Source organism: Trichechus manatus, unplaced genomic scaffold (assembly GCF_000243295.1).
Source record: "Trichechus manatus latirostris isolate Lorelei unplaced genomic scaffold, TriManLat1.0 scaffold00077, whole genome shotgun sequence".
Classification (NCBI taxonomy): domain Eukaryota; kingdom Metazoa; phylum Chordata; class Mammalia; order Sirenia; family Trichechidae; genus Trichechus; species Trichechus manatus.
Genome location: NW_004444013.1, coordinates 2,919,208 through 2,937,565, shown reverse-complemented (window position 1 = coordinate 2,937,565; position 18,358 = coordinate 2,919,208). Strand labels below are relative to the sequence as shown.

Genomic DNA, 18,358 nt, shown 5'->3' with positions numbered 1-18,358 from the left:
TAAGAAAATGTTCTGCATCCTACTTTGGTGAGTGGCATCTGGGGTCTTAAAAGCTTGCAAGCGGCCATCTAAGATGCATCAATTGGTCCCAATCACCTGGAGTAAAGAAGAATGAAGAACACCAAAGACACAAGGAAAGTATTTGCCCAAGTGACAGAAAGGGCCACATAAACCACAGACTTCGTCAGCCTGAGATCAGAAGAACTAGATGGTGCCCGGCTACCACCAATGACCACTCTGACAGGGAACACAACAGAGAGTCCCTGATGGAGCAGCAGAAAGATGGGCTATAGAACTCAAATTCTAGTAAGAAGACCAGACTTAATGGTCTGACTGAGACTGGAGGTACCCCAGAAAACATGGCCCCTGGACTCTCTATCAGCCCAGAACTAAACCAATTTCTGAGGCCAACTCTTCAAACAGGGATTGGACTGGACTGTGGGACATAAAGTGATACTCATGAACAGTGTGCCTCTTAGTCAAGTAGATACAAGGGACCAAAGGGGCAGCTTCTGTCCAGAGGTGAGATGGGAAGGCAGAGAGGGTTAGGAGCTGGTTGAATGGACATGGGGAATCGGGGGCGGAAAGGAGGAGTGTGCTGTCACAGAATGGGAGGAGCAATTAGGGTCACATAACAATGTATGTATAAAATTTTGTATGAGAGACTAACTTGAAATGTAAACTTCATTTAAGTACAACAATTTAAAAAAAAAAAGAGAGAGTCTGAGAGATTTTAGACTGGTGGCTCTCTGTGTTTTCGACCATGGTCTGGAGAAATACATTCTACATCATAAGCCAGCACACTTGCAAACAACTGAAACAGAAGCTTCACAGGAAGGAGCTTATCTGGCTACCTGCTGTGCCATTGGCCTTGATTGTCTCTCCCTTGTCATTTTACACAACGCCGGTCACCAGCCTTCTCAGTTGATGTCAGCAGCACGTTGGAAAAGCACCACTCTAGACCCTACTAGGAGTCCCTGGGTGGTGCAAATGGCTGAGGCTCGAGTCCACCCAGAGGCACCTCAGAACAGGCACCTAGCGATGGATTTCTGACAAATCAGCCATTGAAAGCCCTGTGGAGCACAGTTCTACTCTGACATGCATAGGGTCACCATGAGTCAGAATCCACTCCACGGCAACTGGTTAGACCCTAATAGACCCTAGCCACCTCCTTCCTTTCTCATAGAAGTGGTTATTCTCTAGCCGAAGGTATCTGAGGAGACAACCAGCCTCTACCACCCAGCAAAGGGACTGGCCAGCAGTACAAGCACCAGAGGGGCCCGTGGGTCCAGCCATGGCCTCCTGGTAGACCTGCCTGGCCCTCCTGCACAGGTCTGGGGGTGATGGCGAGAGCTGGACCAGGGAGCGAATGGAGGGGGTGCTGGGCTTGGGGGGCGTGGAGGTGAAGTCCAGGTTGATTTCCTGGCTTTGGACTTCAGGGTCATGTGGGGTACTGGTGGCAATCCGCGCTGACCCCCTGCACAGGGATGGGGTGTGGAAAGCATCACTGCCACGTTGGAACACCAGCTGTTAGGGAAACAACCGGGGTTATTGGTCACAGTGGATTAATCTTAGTCTAATATTTGCATGTAAATTCAGACGTGAAGATTTTCTTTCGGTTTAAACAGCCTTATAGCAAATGTGGGGCACATTGGTGGATTGGTGGTAGAAGTCTTATCTTCCATACTGGAGATCTGAGTTCAATTCCTGGCCAGTACACATCAAGTGCAGCCACCACCCATCTGTCAGTGAAGGCTTTTGTGTTGCTATGATGCCGAACAGGTTTTAGCATAGCTTCCAGACTAAGAGATGAGGAAGTAAGGCCTTGTGATTCACTTCTGAAAATCAGCCCGTGAAGACCCTATGGATTATGAAAATCCTATAGCCACAACCGATCCATTGTGCATGTTCCATTGTGCATGGGGTCACCATGAGTTGGGGCCCACTCGACGGCAGCTGACAACATAGCAACATCCCCTTCACCCTGGCTCTCGGGTGTGTGTAATATTGTTATCCCCATTGCCCTGGAGTCAGTTCCCACTTATAGTGACCCTGTAGCACAGAGTAGACCTGCCCCATAGGGTTTCCAAGGCTGTAATCTTTATGAAAGCAGACTGCCACATCTTTCTCCCTCAAAGCAGCTGGTAGGTTCAAACCACTGACGTTTCGGTTAGCAGCTGAGTGCTTTAACCACTGCACCACTAGAGCTCCTTCCTGTTATACTGAGGGTATTTTAGTAAACTACCCCAAAACTCTTTGTTGTGAGGAGGGTGGTCCTCAGATCCTGAAGGTATTCCTGTAGTAGGAGGCCTTGAACGGTGCCTTCAAATCAGAAAGGAAGCTGGGTTGGGGTGCAGAGTGACCCAGGAAGCCCCAAGACCACCCTGTTGGCTGGAACCAGGGTGTGGCCTGGGGCAGGAGAGCACCACAGACCCCTGCTTTGGAGGTCTAGCAGAAGAAGAATCTCATGTTCCAGCCGCAGCCAAATGCCAGATACTGCCTTTGTCTTTTGCCGTTGAGCCGTCCGAGTCATGGCGACTTACGTCCAAGAGGACAAACTGTTGCCCAGTCCTGTACCATGTTCATGACCACTGGTGTGTTTGAGTTCATTGTTGTGACCATTGTGTCAGTCCATCTCATGGAGGGTTTTCACTGGCCCGCCACTTTACCAAACATGATGTCCTTTTCTAGCAAGTGGTTTTTCCTGGTGACGTGTCCAAAGTGATCAAATTGAAGTCTTGCCATCCTCGGGTGCTGCCTTTAAGAGGGGCTCTTACCTGGTAGGAGTCACTGGGCGGCCCATAGGGTTAAGTGCTTGGCTACTAACCAAAAAGGTTGGCATTCACCCAGAGGTGCCTCAGAAGAAAGGCCTGGCAATCTACATTCGAAAAATCAGCTATTGACAACCCTATGGAGCACAGTTCTACTCTGACACACAGGGTCACCACGAGTCAGAGTCAACTTGATGGCAACTGGTTTGGTTTATTTATTAACTGGTAGGGATTCTGATGGGAAACTGAGGCTCAGAGAGAAGTGACTTGCCAACGATCATCTGGCTAGAAAAGAGCAGAGCGGAGCTGAGAAGAGGGCGTGACCTACACCCTCCCCACCGCACGACACTGCCTTCTGGCTGTCTGCAGGGAACTCCCGGAATAGCAGGGAAGCAGGGCTGGGAATCTGTGCGGGGCCTAGGCGGAGGGTGGCCACAGTGGGCTTTGTGGAGTTCTGCGGACTAGAGCTGAGGGCTGGCCCAGGGAACCGAGAAGGCACCTTGAGGATGGGCCTGAGAGTGAAGCCTTTAAGAGGAGACGGGGATTCTCTGGGAGGATGGTGGCTGTAGCTGGAAGGGGTAGGCCAAGGGCATGCTGGCCGGGTGCGCCGGGAAACAAGGCCACCTGGGCCTGAGCGCAGCACCCACCTGTCTTCCCAGACGAGTGTGGGATCGTGGCCCAGATCTCCGAGCCCTTGGCTGCTGCAGACATCCCCGCCTACTACATCAGTACTTTCAAGTTCGACCACGCCCTGGTGAGTGTCCATCCCGCGGTGGGTGGGGACGCGCAGGGACGCGGGGTGCGGCCTGCCTGGGTCTCACAGGTATCTGCTTCCTGCCCCTTGCAGGTACCAGAAGAAAACATCAATGGTGTCATCAGCGCCCTGAAAGTCAGTCAAGCCGAGAAGCATTAGGATGGCCCTGTCCGCTCCCCGACCCGGCCTCCAGCCCCCACCCACCCTGAAGATTGTTCTTGCAGTATTTCTCAACAGATTGGAAAATCGGCCCCGGAGACCCTAGACAAGGGGCTTCTGGGAGACTCTCCTGATTGCTGACTCCTCCAGGCCTGGGAGCCCACGCCAAGGCCTTCTCCCCATGATCCCTGCCTCCCACCTTCCCTGAGCCCCCAGAGCCTCCTGAGAACTGCCTGTCTCCTTACCCAAACCCCACCCCAAAAAATGGCTTCTGAGGCCTAGGCAGCTGGTGAGCTGTCACCTTCTCATCGCCCACACCAGCGGGCAGATGCCAAAGGGAGCTGGCTCCTCCTGCTAGATTCTGGGTCCCGTCTCTCGGGCTGTCCTGGGGGCTGGTTGGGGAGCTGCATGTGTGGAGCCTGGGAAGGCCCCCGTTGCAGTGGGCTGCATGCTGAGCTCGCTGGTCTCGTCCATCAGCTCAGGGCTGGTTCCCGAGTGGAGGCCAGTGGGCCGCCCTCGGGTCAGAGCGGCTGCAGAGGTGGGACAGGAGCACGGGTGGGCACCCAGCACCTCGCCGCCAACCACGGGCCTGCACCCAACTCCCAGCAGAACTGCCAAGAGGGATCCTGTCCAGCCACCCTCCCCACAGGCACTCCCTCTGTGGGTGGGGTCCCAGGAGGCCCAGCAGCCGGGGCATGAGCTCCTGTCCCTGCTGCTTTCCCTGGACCCTCCAGCAGGCAGCACCTCAGTTTCCCCATGCAGGGGTGTCCCCAGCATTCTGGGCCTGGGGTTTCTTAGGTAATCCCCACCTCCCTAACAGTTGACTAAACCAGCATAAGACCCCCTGTCCTTCTCCCTTCCCTACCCCACTTTGGGGCGTGAAAGGCCTCCGGCCTCTCCCCTCCACCCCAACCTACCTGCCCACCCCACCATCTGGGGACTGTAGCATTCATGAGTACTTGACCTGGGAGGCAGCTTAACTGAGCCTTAAAGAGAAAACCACACCTTGTTTTAGTCTGTTACTTAATGCATTTGCACCCAGGCTGCTGTTGGCAGGGTTTTTGTTTTCAGGGGTGGGGCCTGTTTGAGTTCTCCCAGGGCCCACAGTGGAGGCTTCAGGTACAAACGTGAGAACTGGGAGCTGTCACGGGCTTCGCCCTCTCTTTTGAGTGGGAAGCTGTTCCAAGAGAGCTGTGCCCCGTGGGCCCACACCAGGCCTCCCAGCCCACCATGGTTCTGCCTGTTCACGGGGTAGGGGGTGTGAGGGGACCCAGGGCAATGGTGGAGGCCAGCAGAGCTGCAGCCACTGGCTGACCGGGGGAAGGGGCAGCTCCCTGCCCCTTGCCGTCTGGGGGTGCTTCATGCATGAGCAGGACCAGAAGGGCCTGCTGGGTCGCCCCAGGACACTCCCTGGTGCTTTTTAGGGCTGCAGCTGGGTCGTGCTGTCCCTGAGAAGGCCAGAGGAGAAGGGCCGTTGCCATGCTCCCTCTGAGCTTCCATGGGACCCCCCTCCCCGAGCCCTGGAAGCCCACCCAGTGGGGAGCTGTGTGTCAGACTCCTTTCAGATGCCCGGGGCCCACAGCACAGATCAGGAGCCCACCCCCCACTTTTAAGTTAATTGATTTTGCACAAAACAACCAAAACTTGTAAATTGTTTGCTGGTTCCCAAAGGGAGGTGGCCAGAGGGGGCGAGGCAGTGTCTGGAGCCCTGCGTCCCCTTCTTTCCTTGTCAGGCCTTGGTTCTCCACGGCACCTCTCGGCTCCCTCCTGCCCACAGCCCGAAGGTGTCGCTGCTCTGCCATCCCTCCCTGCTGTGCAAGTGTGGGCCCCATGCAGGGCTCATGTCCCCTGACCCCCAGGACGTATCTGTTGTACACACATATAAATACCTGTGTTCTATGTTGATATAGATATGTACTGTAAATAGCATATATACTTGAGCAATATATATGTTAATATATACCGTGTGTGCGTGCGCTGTGTGGACACAGGCCCCGCTGTGTGTGCACATGTGTGTGGGTGCGAGGGCCTCTGCCCGCCCCGTGTCAGCCAGGCACACACATTTTGAGCCACCATATATTTTTAATTCAAGTATATAGGCAATACGATGATTAGGGAAGCCGATTGGACCCCTCACACCTGACTTTCGAGGAAGCAAAACCAGCAGCCCGGGAGCGTGACCTAGGAAGGTGCCGAGGGCCTGCTGCGGTTCACATCCTGGTTCCCTGCCCCGCTGCCCCCCAGGCTCCCTTGAAAGCTGGGCCCTGCCCTTCACCACACCCGTTTCCACAGCCAAGGCACCCAAACACCCTCGTTTTATTTGGGCGGGATGGTGTTACAGAGGGAGGAGGAGTTGAAGTTTCTTTTTGACAAAACAGCTGGCCTTCTGGAACGGATGGTCTCATGTGAAGACCTAGGCCAGCTGGGTGGGTTTGACTCCCTGCTTGCCGTCCAGGGTCCCTCCCCTCCTCAGATGGCTGGTTTTATGTTGACAGCTTACCTGATTTTTTTACCTGCAGGCTTAGAAATCTCAGGTTCTTTTCCCAGGCCGCCTCCCGGAGCCCTGTCTAACCAAGAAAAGCATGTTTGACCCCAGTGTCTGTGTCGGGAGGTGGTTGGCATGAGGACGCGGCCCTTCAGCCCTGGCAGCCGCATGGGTGTTTACAGCTGACTCGGCAGGAACCACGGTGGGCCCTTCATGTCCCCATCCCCTTTCCTTCTGCCTGCGTGAAGAAGCTGGGTTTATTTCTCTGTTCTGTGCGTGCCTGTGAGTAGGATAGTCAGTGGCGTGGTCTCCACAGCTCTTCTGGGGGAAGTGTGTGGTTCCCCAGTACTGTCTACCTTCATCCCTTCTCCCATACCCCTAGCTATCTCCTTGCTCACTGGATGTGAGGCTCTCTCCAGACCCCAGACTCCACTTCTTGAGGGAAGTTTGTGTTTCTTGGGGGCGAAGGTGGTCCAAACCCACAAGCAGTTGCACAGGCTGCTCTTCCTCCTGCCCTGGGGAGTGGGCCAGGATGGGGCTGGGCTTCTGTTGGCTCTGGCTGATGGGACATGTGCAGTGGGAAGGAAAATGGTGTTCCCCACAGTGTAGACTCCAGGAATCCAGCCAGGCTGCCTGGGCAGGTGAGGCTGCAGAGAGGAGGTGGGCCCTAGACTGGGCCCCCCACCACACGTGTGTGCATGAATGTCTTTGCCTTTGCCTCTGCATATCTCTGGTAAGAAAGGCTCAAACAGTCCAAACGCCACCCCCACACCTCACCCCTCACCTGCCCAATCTCTAGAGAGGTGAGAACTTGAGGGAGGGGGTAAGTGAGGGAGAGAGGGAGCAGTGACCACCCCTCCCCCTATTAATAAAGGCCTGCCTCTTTGGCTCAACCTCAGCATGGGGCTCCCTGTTTCCCAAGAAACCCCTGCTCTCCCTCAGCCCCCCAGGTCCTGACCAGCAAAGGCATGGGCACTGTCAGCTCTGCACCTGCTTCCTCCACGGGGGTCTCCAAAGCCCCCAGAGACATGCAGACCTGGCCCTAGTAGCCTCCCCTCGCCAAGATCCAGGTGTGTCAAGAGCCTTCTAAACCACTGCATTCTCCTCTCCCTCAGCTCCAGGACATAGCAGGCTCCTGGTGGGCAGGGAGAGCTGGGTGGCCCAGGGCTGCTCACCGTGGCTTCAGGCAGCATGGCCCCCGGTGACCAGTTTGGTTGCCAGCAGGAGCATGCTTGCTCTGATGAGGCTTATCCCGTATGAGGGCACAGAGAATACTGTGGAAGTCAGGACACAAGACTCCGGGCAGGCCCCTACCCCAAGCCAAGGGCACCATTTGCCTGATGATCCTAACAGGTTAGCGTGTGCCACTTACCACCAGGCACTCACTCTTGGCTGCATTTCCCAGGCTTTGGGAGTTCCTGGGCCACCTTCTTGAGTTTCTAGATCTGGATATGGACGGAGTCCAGGGGGGTTCTTTGCAACTCCCAGCTGAGAGAGGGGCCTCTGGAGCACTCCTGGAGATGACAGAGCACACTAGCCCCATGACGGATTTTCAGTGCCACTTCTGAGTGAAGCACGGCCTGGGAGGTGGGAAGGAAACTCCCCAGCTGCCATACCAGCTGCTGAGAAATGGGCTTGGGGGTTGACTTGGTGAGCAGAGCTTGGGTGAGCATGAGGGAGTATCAACAGTGAGAAGACATGAGCTTTGGCCCTTTCGGGTTTTCTAGATGCTGTGCTGACCTACCGTGAGGAATTAGGTCTGGAGAAGGCAGTAGCCTTACCCTATAGAGAAGACTACCTGGGAGGGAAGCCAACCAAGATGGCTGACCGGCAGGAGAGGCCTGGCTTGAGGAGAGAGGCTGGGGGTGTCATGAGGGCAACCGAGCCCTGGTGTAGTTAGCCAGGAGGAGCCCTGATGGCACAGTGATAAAGCGGTTGACTGCTAACCAAAAAGTCGGCAGTTCAAAACCACCAGCGGCTCCACTGGAAAAAGATGTGGCAGTCTGCTTCTGTAAAGATTTATAGCCTTGGAAACCCTGTGGGGTCACCATGAGTTGGAATCAACTCGACAGCAGTAGGTTTTGGTTTGGGTAGCTAGCTAGCTAGCTACCTTTTCCTACAGCCAGAAGCCCACCCCAGCTTTATTCTTTCATTTTCAAATTAAAGGCAGCAAACAGACAAGCTTGCCTAATGGTCTCTGGTGCCCTTTCCACAGCATGAGGGAGGAAGCCGTGGGTGGTCTGTGGCCTTCAGGGTTGATATCTACTCTGCCGTGAAGGCTCTTCTCCTTGGGAAGGTAAAGGTTGGAGCTGTTGGCTGAGGCAGGCGTATTCTTGGGGCTGATGACCCCAGGAGGTGGCCTGGGTGGGGCAGAGGCCCGGGCCATGGCATCCTGGGGCAGCCTGGTGGCTCTTGGTATGAAGGAAGGAGAGGTTGGATGAGGCTGGAGTCGGAACACTGTATTCTGTGCGTGCCCACACGTGTCTTCACATCTGTATGTGTAAGCATGAACGTCTGTTATACACGTTGGGGTGTGCGGCACGTGTGTGCAGAGCCCAGGCCATGTGTACAGAGTGATTCGGTGGTGGGGTAGCCCTGACCCAGGTGGAGAGTGAGTCCCCCAGGGAAGTTTCCCTGGTAGGAGGGCCCCTCCCCACTTGACTTCTTAAAACTCCTCTCTGGAGGGAGCACAGGGGCCCCACAGGGGCTCTGCACCCCACTCCCACTCCCCCAGCCTGGCAGCCCCTGGACTTGGCAGTCCACATGGCTCTCCCAAATGGGGGGACCTGCCCAAGCGGACTCCTCCAGAGCCTCTGGTCCTGAAGTCAGTATTCACAGAGGGGTTGTGAGTGCTGGTACACTCGCCTGCTGGAGTCCGCCTGGGAGAGCACTTAGCAAAGGTGGAAACCCGAGGGGAGATTAAAAACAGGCTAAATGGAGGTCCTAAGACAGACCAAGCCCAGTGCAGTTTCCTTTCCACTGCCTCAGTTTACCTATTCAGAAAGTGGCCCAGGAAGAGCTGAGCAGGTTGGTGCCAAAACAGTGGGAGCTAACTACATAGAATCCCCAGCCCTCCTCTTGCTCTATGCCAAAATCGTTTCCGTTATCCTGAGATGCGGGTGGGTGGGTGGGGAAGCGCAGGGGCTCTGCCCTGCGCAGGGCCTCACCTGACACGCGTGCCCTGTGTCACCAGCAGCAGTGCTTACATCTGTCCCAAGGTCTGAGTAAAGGGGCGAGTGGGCAGCCTACACCCCACCCCCAGGGGCCCTCACGCCTATTCTCTTTGTTGAAGAAACACAAAACCCTCGAGATTCATGTACTGTATGATGGAGAGAAAAAAGTACCTAATGTTCCCCAAAACAGACAGTATATTTTGTACTTTGTAAAGTGTTAATTAAAATGAAGAAAAATGAAGTTGGCTGAGGGCTGTCTGGTTTTGTGCTGATCCAGGACATCTCCCTCATCCTTTTCTCCATGCTGTGGTCAGGGGACCACAGGCCAAGGGCTGGGAGGGGGGCCAAACAACATTCCAGTCCAACACCCAGAATCAGGAGAACCAGCACCCCCCGCCCCGAGAGACAGCATTAGGTATTCATTACCTAATGCTGTGTAACAAGCTCCCCTAAAACTTAGTGGCTTAAAACAGTGATTATGTATTCATGTATCATGGTTTCTGTGAGTCAGAAATTCAGGAGCAGTTTGGCGGACCAGTTCTGGCTCAGGGTTGCTCATGAGGTTGTGGTCATCCTGAGTCTTGGCTAGGACTGGGAGATGGCTGGCAGGTTAGGGCTAGCTGTTGGCAGGAGGCCTCAGTTCCTCTCCACATGGGTCTCCCCATAGGACTGCTTGAGTGTCCTTGCAATATGGTGCCTGGCTTTCCCCAGAGCAAGGGATTCCAGGGCCCAAGCTACAAACCAAAATGTTTTTAATCCCCAGCCTCAGAAGTCACATCTACTCCATCACACTCTGTTGTCACACAGTTGGCTCTGATTCGATGGGGAAGGAAACTACACAAGGGCATGGAAACCAGGAGCTGAGCTCACTGGGGCCATCTTGGAGACTGACTACTGCACCCACCATTCCTCCCTGAAACTCTAGCAGAGCAGGGCCTGGGAGTCAGGGGGCCCCTGGAGCTGGACAGGGGCCTTGCTGATGGCAGGGGAGGGTGGGCGCTGGCTTCCTGGCCAAAGGCCCTCTTCCCCAGGCCTGAAGCCCCGCTATGGGCATCACGCCCCAGGAAGGGTGCCTGGGTGCCAGAAGCCCAGACGAGGTATCTTGGGGGAAGAAGGGGGCGCCATGCCTAGCATCTCTCCCACAAGCACTCTTGGCAGGTGGGCACTGGGGCTGCCCAGGCACAAAAAGGTGAGCTCGAGACCAGCTAGTTCTGGGCCTCTGACACCCTGCACCTACTCCTTGGACGTTTTCCATGGAGGGCAGGTGTCAGCAGTGCAGGGCTGAAGACCTGGGCCTGCACTTGGCCCTGTCCCATCCCACCCCACCTCAGACCTGCCCCCACAGGAGAAGAGGCCCTGGAGACGGAAGGGAGTAAAGAGGAGGCTGGAGTACTCCCACCATCACCTTGGACCCAAGAAAGTCCTGGCTGCTGTGAAGGTTTTTCTTTCTGGGGTCTGCAGACTGAGACCCTTTCAGTTCTTAAGGGCATCCATGAGGACCCTTGAGAGCCCCAAAACTCTCAAAACAGTTGCAAAGGCCTCCAGCACCTGACTCCCCCCCACCCCACCCCCCACCTTCCACACCACTCACTCACATTCACTGTCACCAAGCAGTGCCAGGCCCTGTGCTGGGCATGGAGACCCAGGGGAATCAGCCACGGCCCCTGCACCTGGGTTTCTCACCGTGGGGGAGGTATACAGCCATGGAAATGGGCTGTTACAGGCAGCGCAGTGCTAGGATAGACCACAAGGGGGTGCTGGGCTCTGGGAGGACAGGACATTAGGGTTGAGCTTGGGAAAATGTGTCCCAAGCAGTGGGAACAGCCTGGGCTCAGAAGGTGGAGAGGTAACAGGCTGAAATGGAGAAGTGGGGTGGGGAGGGAGGAGATGAACTGAGATCCAAGGTGGGTGGGTGGGTGTTTGGCAGGCAAAGGGCCTCAGCCCCTCCGACAGGCAATGGGGAGCTAGAGGACTTCTTAGCATCTGAATGATGGCTTCTAGGTTACTGAAGATAGATGACAGAAGAAAATAGGGCGGCCAGGGGCTCCGGGTCCTGGCTGGCCTTCCCTTGACTTCCCAGTGCAAAGTTGAGGTGTAGGGAGGGGAGAGGAAGCCCTAGTGTTGGGGAGGCCCTGATGTCAGCCAGCCCCTCAGGACCATTAATGGGGCCCTTTTCCCCTCCCACTCCTGCCCCAGTCAGGCTATAAGTCCTCCTGGGGTGCAGCCTTGGCTTCTACTTGGCAGAGCTCCCAACCTTCGCTGCACATTAGCATCACCCTGGGAGCTTGCTCCCCCGGCCAGGACTCCACCTCAGTCTGATTCCGCTGGCCTTGGCCTTAAAACCTCCCTTGTACATGACTGTGTTGTGTGGCCGAGGGTGAGAAGCCCAGGGTTAGGAGGTAGAATCTGCCTTAGGAGTCCCAAAGGCCCGTTATGGACATGGCTCCTTTGGCTGTTCTGCAGGGCAGGTGGCCCATCCTGTCTTTCCTCCATCTTGAGACCAGACTAATCAAAGCGGCAGGCCAGGCCCCAGAGCACAGGCTTGAACGCGAACAGCCTTGTCACCGTGGGTCCCCAGCACTGGCAGGTCCTGGTGCACACGGGGTGCCAGGAGTGTGTGCTTCCTTCCTCGTCAGTGTTCTCCCACTGGAATGAGGACTGACCGCGGCAGCTGTGGAACCAGCATGCACCACTAGCAGAGCCTGTTCAGCTTGAGTCCACAGGGTGGCCTCCTAGCATTTTAACTGTCACCGTGCCCCTACCCGAGCAAGACATCCTCGCCATGGGCAGCTCCCACACCACCTGCATTTCACCTGTTTGCCTCCCTAGCAAGACAGCCAACTCCTGGACTGAAAGGGTGACCACAGGATCTAGGTTTATCCCTTTAAACTTGACTTTTGAGCATGCACCTCAGTATGGCCCCAGATTTGAGAAAAGTGCAGGTAGAGGGGCTCCATACGCTGTTTCCCCTCTCAAGCATAACCTGGACTGTGCTCTCTCCACGTAAGTATCAAGGTTGGTTTGTGAGAAGATTTGGAAGTTCTCAATGGGGGCAGCACCAGTGTCTGATGGCAGCTGGATGATGCAGCCTAAGGGAGAGGGGGGCAGGTATGGGGCCCTCAGGGAGGGCGTAAGTTCGAGGTGCGTGGACACTACGCAGGCCCTGGAGAAGTGGCTGCTCCGTGTGCCACACCAGAGGCTGAGTGCAGTGCCCAAGGCCATCAGAAGGGCCTGGCCACACTCCAGGCGCTCTGACAGCTCTGACACCACCGACTGCAGAAGGAAGTCCCCTAGAACAGGAGGTGGCATAGTGCTGGGCACGGGGCAGCAGACTGTGACCTGCTGAACCAAGTCAAGTGTCCTCTGAATTGTTCTCTCTCAGGGTATGTGGGCAACTCCTCTGTCACGCAGAACACAATAAGCACATCGTAAGTGTTTCCTGAATTAATGAAGACATGGGTCAACCACAGATTGCGGAAACGAGGAGCTATGACAAGGTTCTGAGGACACCTGGGGCCGACACCCTTACGAGACTGACATGCCAAGTGTGTATGTAAGAGCTGATTTCAGGCTTTTTGTGCCAGTGGGAACCATTTCTGCTCCCAGGAATCACTGTGGAGCAGTGGCCAGCATGTCGGGCAGGACAAGAGGACTGAAGACTGAGACCAAGCAGCATGGGAAGGACCCTGTCTCTCAGGGGAGGCGGTGGGGCCCCACCAAGTGGCAAGTGTTCCTACACCTCCTCAGGCTGACAATTGGTCACGCTCCGCCTTCCTCTCAGGTCCTCCTCTGGCCTTGGCTCCTCACCCCAGTGTATATAGACGGGCAGGTCTGGGAGCAAGAGTACAGGACGCCAGGGAAGACACCAGAGTGGGCAGGTGGCTTGCCTCACTCAGGTGTCATTCACGCCCTCACTAAAGCAAGAGGAGGAGCCTGTGACACAGACTCTTCACGGGAACAAAGTGACAAATCTCAACAACCAAGCTAACGGCATCAAAGGTCTCCACATGTGCATGCTCTGAACGCAGGGAGCAGCTGGCGACTGAGGAGACACAAGCTGAGATGGGATACCACCTTTGCTGCAGTAACCTAAGGACTCGCCCCCCTGGCCCCAGGGAAATGGGAGGGAGCATTTGCCCAGATGAGGGGCCTCTGCTGCTGCAGTGACGGGGCTGCTCCTGCCCCCACTGACACCCACCTGGCTGGCCTCCACTCACAGCAAGGACACTGCCTACGCAGTGGCCATTCTGCAGCCCTCCCAACACCTCCCATCCCTGCTGTTTTCCTCCACAGTCCACGTGACTGCCCACACACTGTACTGCACTTTTTCTGGTCTGTCTCCTCATCTAGAATGTAAGCTTCATGAGGCAGGAGTTTCTGTCACCACATGAGCAGCATGATGACCAGTACCTGGCACCTAAGGGACACACAATGGACGTTTACAGAGTAGACGAGGAGCAGGAGGCTGACAGGCAGCACACACCATCCCGGCTCACGGCATGAGCACCGTTTGACCAGTGCCAGTACCACTTGCCGTGGAGTAGCTCCCGACTCACGGCGACCCCACGTGTTTCAGAGTAAAACCGCTCCATAGGGTTTTCATGGCTGATTTTTCAGAAGTAGATCACCAGGCCTTTCTTCTGAGGTGCCTCTGGGTAGAGTCCAACCTCCAACCTTTCATTAGCAGCTGAGCGTGTTAACCGTCTGCACCACCAAGGACTCCAGTGGTTTCACACCTCATTTCCTCTCAACTGAACGACGGGACAGAATCCACTCAGAAAACACTTCTAAGGAGGACTGTCTTCTGAAGTACTGTTGTCACTGGCTTCCATCTGCCTCACTATCAAGCCTTTTTTAAAAAGCCACACTCTAAGTGATCAAGTAAAATAAAGACCTCTTCACTTCTTAAAAATAAAAAGGCAGAAAATATATTTTATTCCGAAAGAGATTTTTAAAAGATGTTTTTCAAGAAAAAGACAAGTTACATTATTAAATCAACTGTTTTTCACAATTTCTGAATCATTCTCCTCCAAGGCTCGGTGCTTCAGCCAAGCTTTTGAGGGATGTGTTCAAAGCCTTCAGCCCACAAGAATCTGGCCTGATCTTCTTCCTGTGGGAGCTTCTCAGCTTTTCCAAGCTGGCAGTGAGAAGGTTACAGGGCTGGCGCAGGCTCAGAGCCCACCCAAGGTAGCGTGGGGGCTTGCTTTGTATCCACAGTGAGTGGGCTGGGGGGCAGCTGGCCAGGAATGGCAAGGAAGCAGGGTGGGTGTGGGTGGAAACCTCAACTGGCCTGGCTGCCTCAGCTAAGCGGGCGCATCCCGACGCGCCGCACAGCACCCCCAACACAAACCAAGCCATCGCTGTGATCAGAGGGTGTCAGGCCACCTCTTACAATCAAACACAGTGACATGCTGTGAGCACTCAGCTCTCCTAAGACCAGAAGTTGTCACGTGCAACCTGGACAGAGCTGAGAGGTATAGACTGCCCTTACCCTCCCCGGGCTGGGCCTTGACCCTCACTCCTCAGGAGCACGGCCGCAGCCCCTCAACGGCAGCCACACTGTGCTAGATTCAGCAGATCTCATTGTTAGTGAGGAGTGGGGGCCGCGTCCCCGAGACTACTAACATGTACCCACTAAGGGCTGCAAGAGAGCCACACGTCAAAAAAGGTTCTGATCCCCTTCGACCCGCATCAGAAGCCCTGGCTGGCTGGCACGCCTTAGCCTCCATTAAGCAGTTCCCATGGCGCTGGGGCCAGGGCAGATCAGGCCAGGAACGGGGGCGATTCAGACGAAGGACTTGGCCAGAGTCACCATGTGATCCACGCCACACGCCACATCCACGGGCTCCGCAGGCATCGTCACCTGCGAAACAAGACCCGGCACACAGTGAGATGGGGATGGCTCGCCACGAGGCAGACGGGCTTGGAGTTGGCCCACCTTGGCTGAACCTGGTTCTGCCCCTCAGTAGGTCATTTAGCCCTTCTAAGCCTCAGCACCCTCCTCTTGAAGTGGGGCTGTGACACCAATCTAGCAGGTCTGGTAGGACACTAAGTGGGACAACCCACCCACAGCCCAGTCAACGGCAGCCACTCAGTAAGAGGGCTGTTCTGGGCAGGAGCACGGCCTGTGTCATTGTCCTGGGGTGTCCACCCAGAGGGCCCTCCCCTCTGGACAAGCCAGGTGCTCTGTGACCTCTGCTAGGGGTCACCACCATGGCTCACCAAGTGGCTCAAGAATGCTTTCTCCTGTCAACTCCAGCTGCCAACAAGGGCAGGCTGTTCCCAAACTCACATCCACCCTTAAGGAAGAGTATCTGGCAAGTCTCAGAAGATGCCAAAGACCCTGCTGAGTCCTGTGGAAACGGCCCACCTGTGCTGACACTTCATTATAGGAAGGCCCAGCTGTTTGCCTTTGAAATAACTCTCCCTTGGTTTGGAGATTTAGGGTCATGGTTTCATGGGGCATCCCAGTTAATTGGCCTAATAACACGTTCAGTGCTTCTGTTCTACCTCCTAGTTTTTGTGTAGTGCCTGGCATCTTAAAAGCTTGCAAATGGCCATCCAAGGCACAACCACTGGTCTCTATTTGCCTGGAGCAACAGAAAAAGGAGAGGCAGGAATAGGAGAAGGAAATGGAATGTGTGGCTAATTGCCTCCATGAACAACTGCCTCCTTTGCTGTGAGACCAGAAGACCTGGATGGTGCCCAGATACCATTACTGAACATTTTGATCAAAGATTGTATAGAAGAATCCTTGATCAAAAGGGGGAAAAGCAGAACAGAATTTCAAATTCTCATGGACTCCAGACTTCCTCATGCCATGAAGGCTGGATGAACCCCTGAAACTATTGCCCTGAGATAATTTTTAAACCTTAAACCAAAAATATCCCCTGAAGTCTTCTTAAAACCAAACAATAGTTTAGTTTAACTAGTAAAAAATGTCTGCCTTGAGCATTGTGCTCTTTTAAGAACTACCTATATGGGATCAAACTGGTAACAGCAACTTCAAAGATTAGATAGGAACCTTGGGGACAGCGAATTTATATTAATGGAGGAACACCTCAGAAAAGGAGGGGGAGAATGGTTACACAACTCGAAGAATGTAATCAATGCCACTGAATTGTACATGTAGAAACTGTTGAATTTGTGTATGTTCTGCTGTGTATATTCTCAACAACAAAAAAATAAATTTGTAAAATTAAAAAAAAAAAAAGACTCTCATTGTTCTATAGGCTTGACTGGTAAAAAGACACCCGAACAGCTCACACTGCTCCTGGCTCCAGGACTTCCACACCTGCATAACCAACTGGGTTCTCAAGGAAAAGGGCACATTCCTTTCTTCTTTTTGTTTATTATTAGTAGTAGTAGTAAATAAGTCATACATAGTTACAATATAAAATGACATTCAGTGAAAAAAAAAAAAGGTATTAAATACCTTTTGTTCCTGGGTGGTTCAAATGGTTAACACACTCAGCTGCTAACTGAAAGGTTAGGGGTTTGAGTTCACCCAGAGGTGCCTTGGAAGAAAGGCCTGGAGATCTATATCTGAAAAAATTAGCCATTGAAAACCATATGGAGCATAGTTCTACTCCGACACTCACTGGGTCACCATGAGTTAGAGTTGACTCAATAGCAACTGGTTTTTTAAATCCCTTTTAATACCACCCCTGTCATCATCTGCCCCATTCTCGCCCTGCCCTCTGAACTGGAAATTACTCGTAATTGGTTGTCCTTGCGAAGTTTCTTCATGCAAAGGAAAACAAATGCAAGTACAGTTTTGTTTATGTGACAGTTTTTAAGCAGGCACCCTGTGTCACTGGTCCTCTGACTGGTTGCAGTGACCAGACCTGTCCTCCCCCTTCCCTGCAGCAGCACTCACCAGCAGTGTGACAGCTGGAAAGGGGACCTAGAACAGCCTGTGGAGTTTACTGAGTGTCTTAGTCATCTAGTGCTGCTATAACAGAAATACCACAAGTGGATGGCTTTAACAAAGAGAAATATATTCTCTGACAGTCTAGTAGGCTACAAATCCAAATTCAGGGCATCAGCTCCAGGAGAAGGAATCTCTGTCAGCTCTGGAGGAAGGTCTGTGTCATTAATCTTCCCTTGGTCTGGGAGCTTCTCTGCGCAGGAACCTCAGGTCCAAAGGACACACTCTGCTCTCAGCACTGCTGTCTTGGTGGTATGAGGTCCCCCTGCCTCTCTGCTCACTTCTCTCTTTCATATCTCAAAAGAGATTGGCTTAAAGCACTATCTAATCTTGTAGACCTCATCAATACAACTGCTGCTAATCCATCTTATTACATCATAGTGATAGAATTTACAACACATAATAAGAAAATCACATCAGATGATAAAACAGTAGACAATCATACAATACTGGGATTCATGACCTAGCCAAGTTGTCAGATATTTTGGGGGGACACAATTCAATCCATGACACGGAGCTTAAGAGAGGAACCGTCTGATCCAGCATGCTGGCCTAAAAGCAGAGGCAGCAGGCGTCGGGCCGGAGCTCCACTCCCACATTCGGGACTCCTGGGCACAGGGCCCACGGATGCAGGAACCCAGCCAAGCTACCCCTCCTCACCCTCTCTAAACAAATGTCCTTAACAAAACCTATTACAGAAATGACTAAGCAAACAAGACCAGTGCCCCAGTTAATCGCCAAGACCTGGAGAGGCAGAAAGCATTCCAAGCTGGCTACAGAGGCAGAAAACTCACTGTGATCTCTGGAGACTGCACCCAGATGGATGCTTAGCAACCACCCTCGGCCATTAGCGAGCACTGTGTTTACCTTTCCCAAGAGAGTGACACTCTCGCAACTCACCTGCAGCCAACCTGCTGCTCTTAAGCACCTCTAATCTTACTCCCAGAGTGCTCTACCCATTAGAGCCCAAACTGCAGTGACCCACTCCACCTTAGCTGAGGTGGGCCCAGGAGGTCTAGGGTCCAGCTCTGAGGACCCTGAGGACCTGAGGGCTCTGTGTGCTGTGTGTGCTGTGTGTGCTCTGTG

At 54.0% G+C, this 18,358-nt stretch overlaps 2 protein-coding genes across 2 annotated transcripts in view; one reads left to right on the top strand and one right to left on the bottom strand.

The window, feature by feature from the left end:
- Positions 1-3,788, top strand: part of CASTOR2 (cytosolic arginine sensor for mTORC1 subunit 2) — a 62,524-nt gene extending 58,736 nt beyond the window's left edge. The window contains exons 8-9 of the mRNA XM_004380773.1: positions 3,431-3,525; positions 3,619-3,788. Of these exons, the coding sequence (XP_004380830.1) occupies positions 3,431-3,525; positions 3,619-3,684 (161 nt within the window). The 3' untranslated portion in view covers positions 3,685-3,788. The remainder of the gene's footprint in view (positions 1-3,430; positions 3,526-3,618) is intronic.
- An 11,339-nt stretch (positions 3,789-15,127) lies between these two features.
- RCC1L (RCC1 like) overlaps positions 15,128-18,358 on the bottom strand; it is a 50,420-nt gene continuing 47,189 nt past the window's right edge. Inside the window, exon 11 of the mRNA XM_004380772.2 lies at positions 15,128-15,205. Coding sequence (XP_004380829.1) covers positions 15,128-15,205 — 78 coding nt within the window. The remainder of the gene's footprint in view (positions 15,206-18,358) is intronic.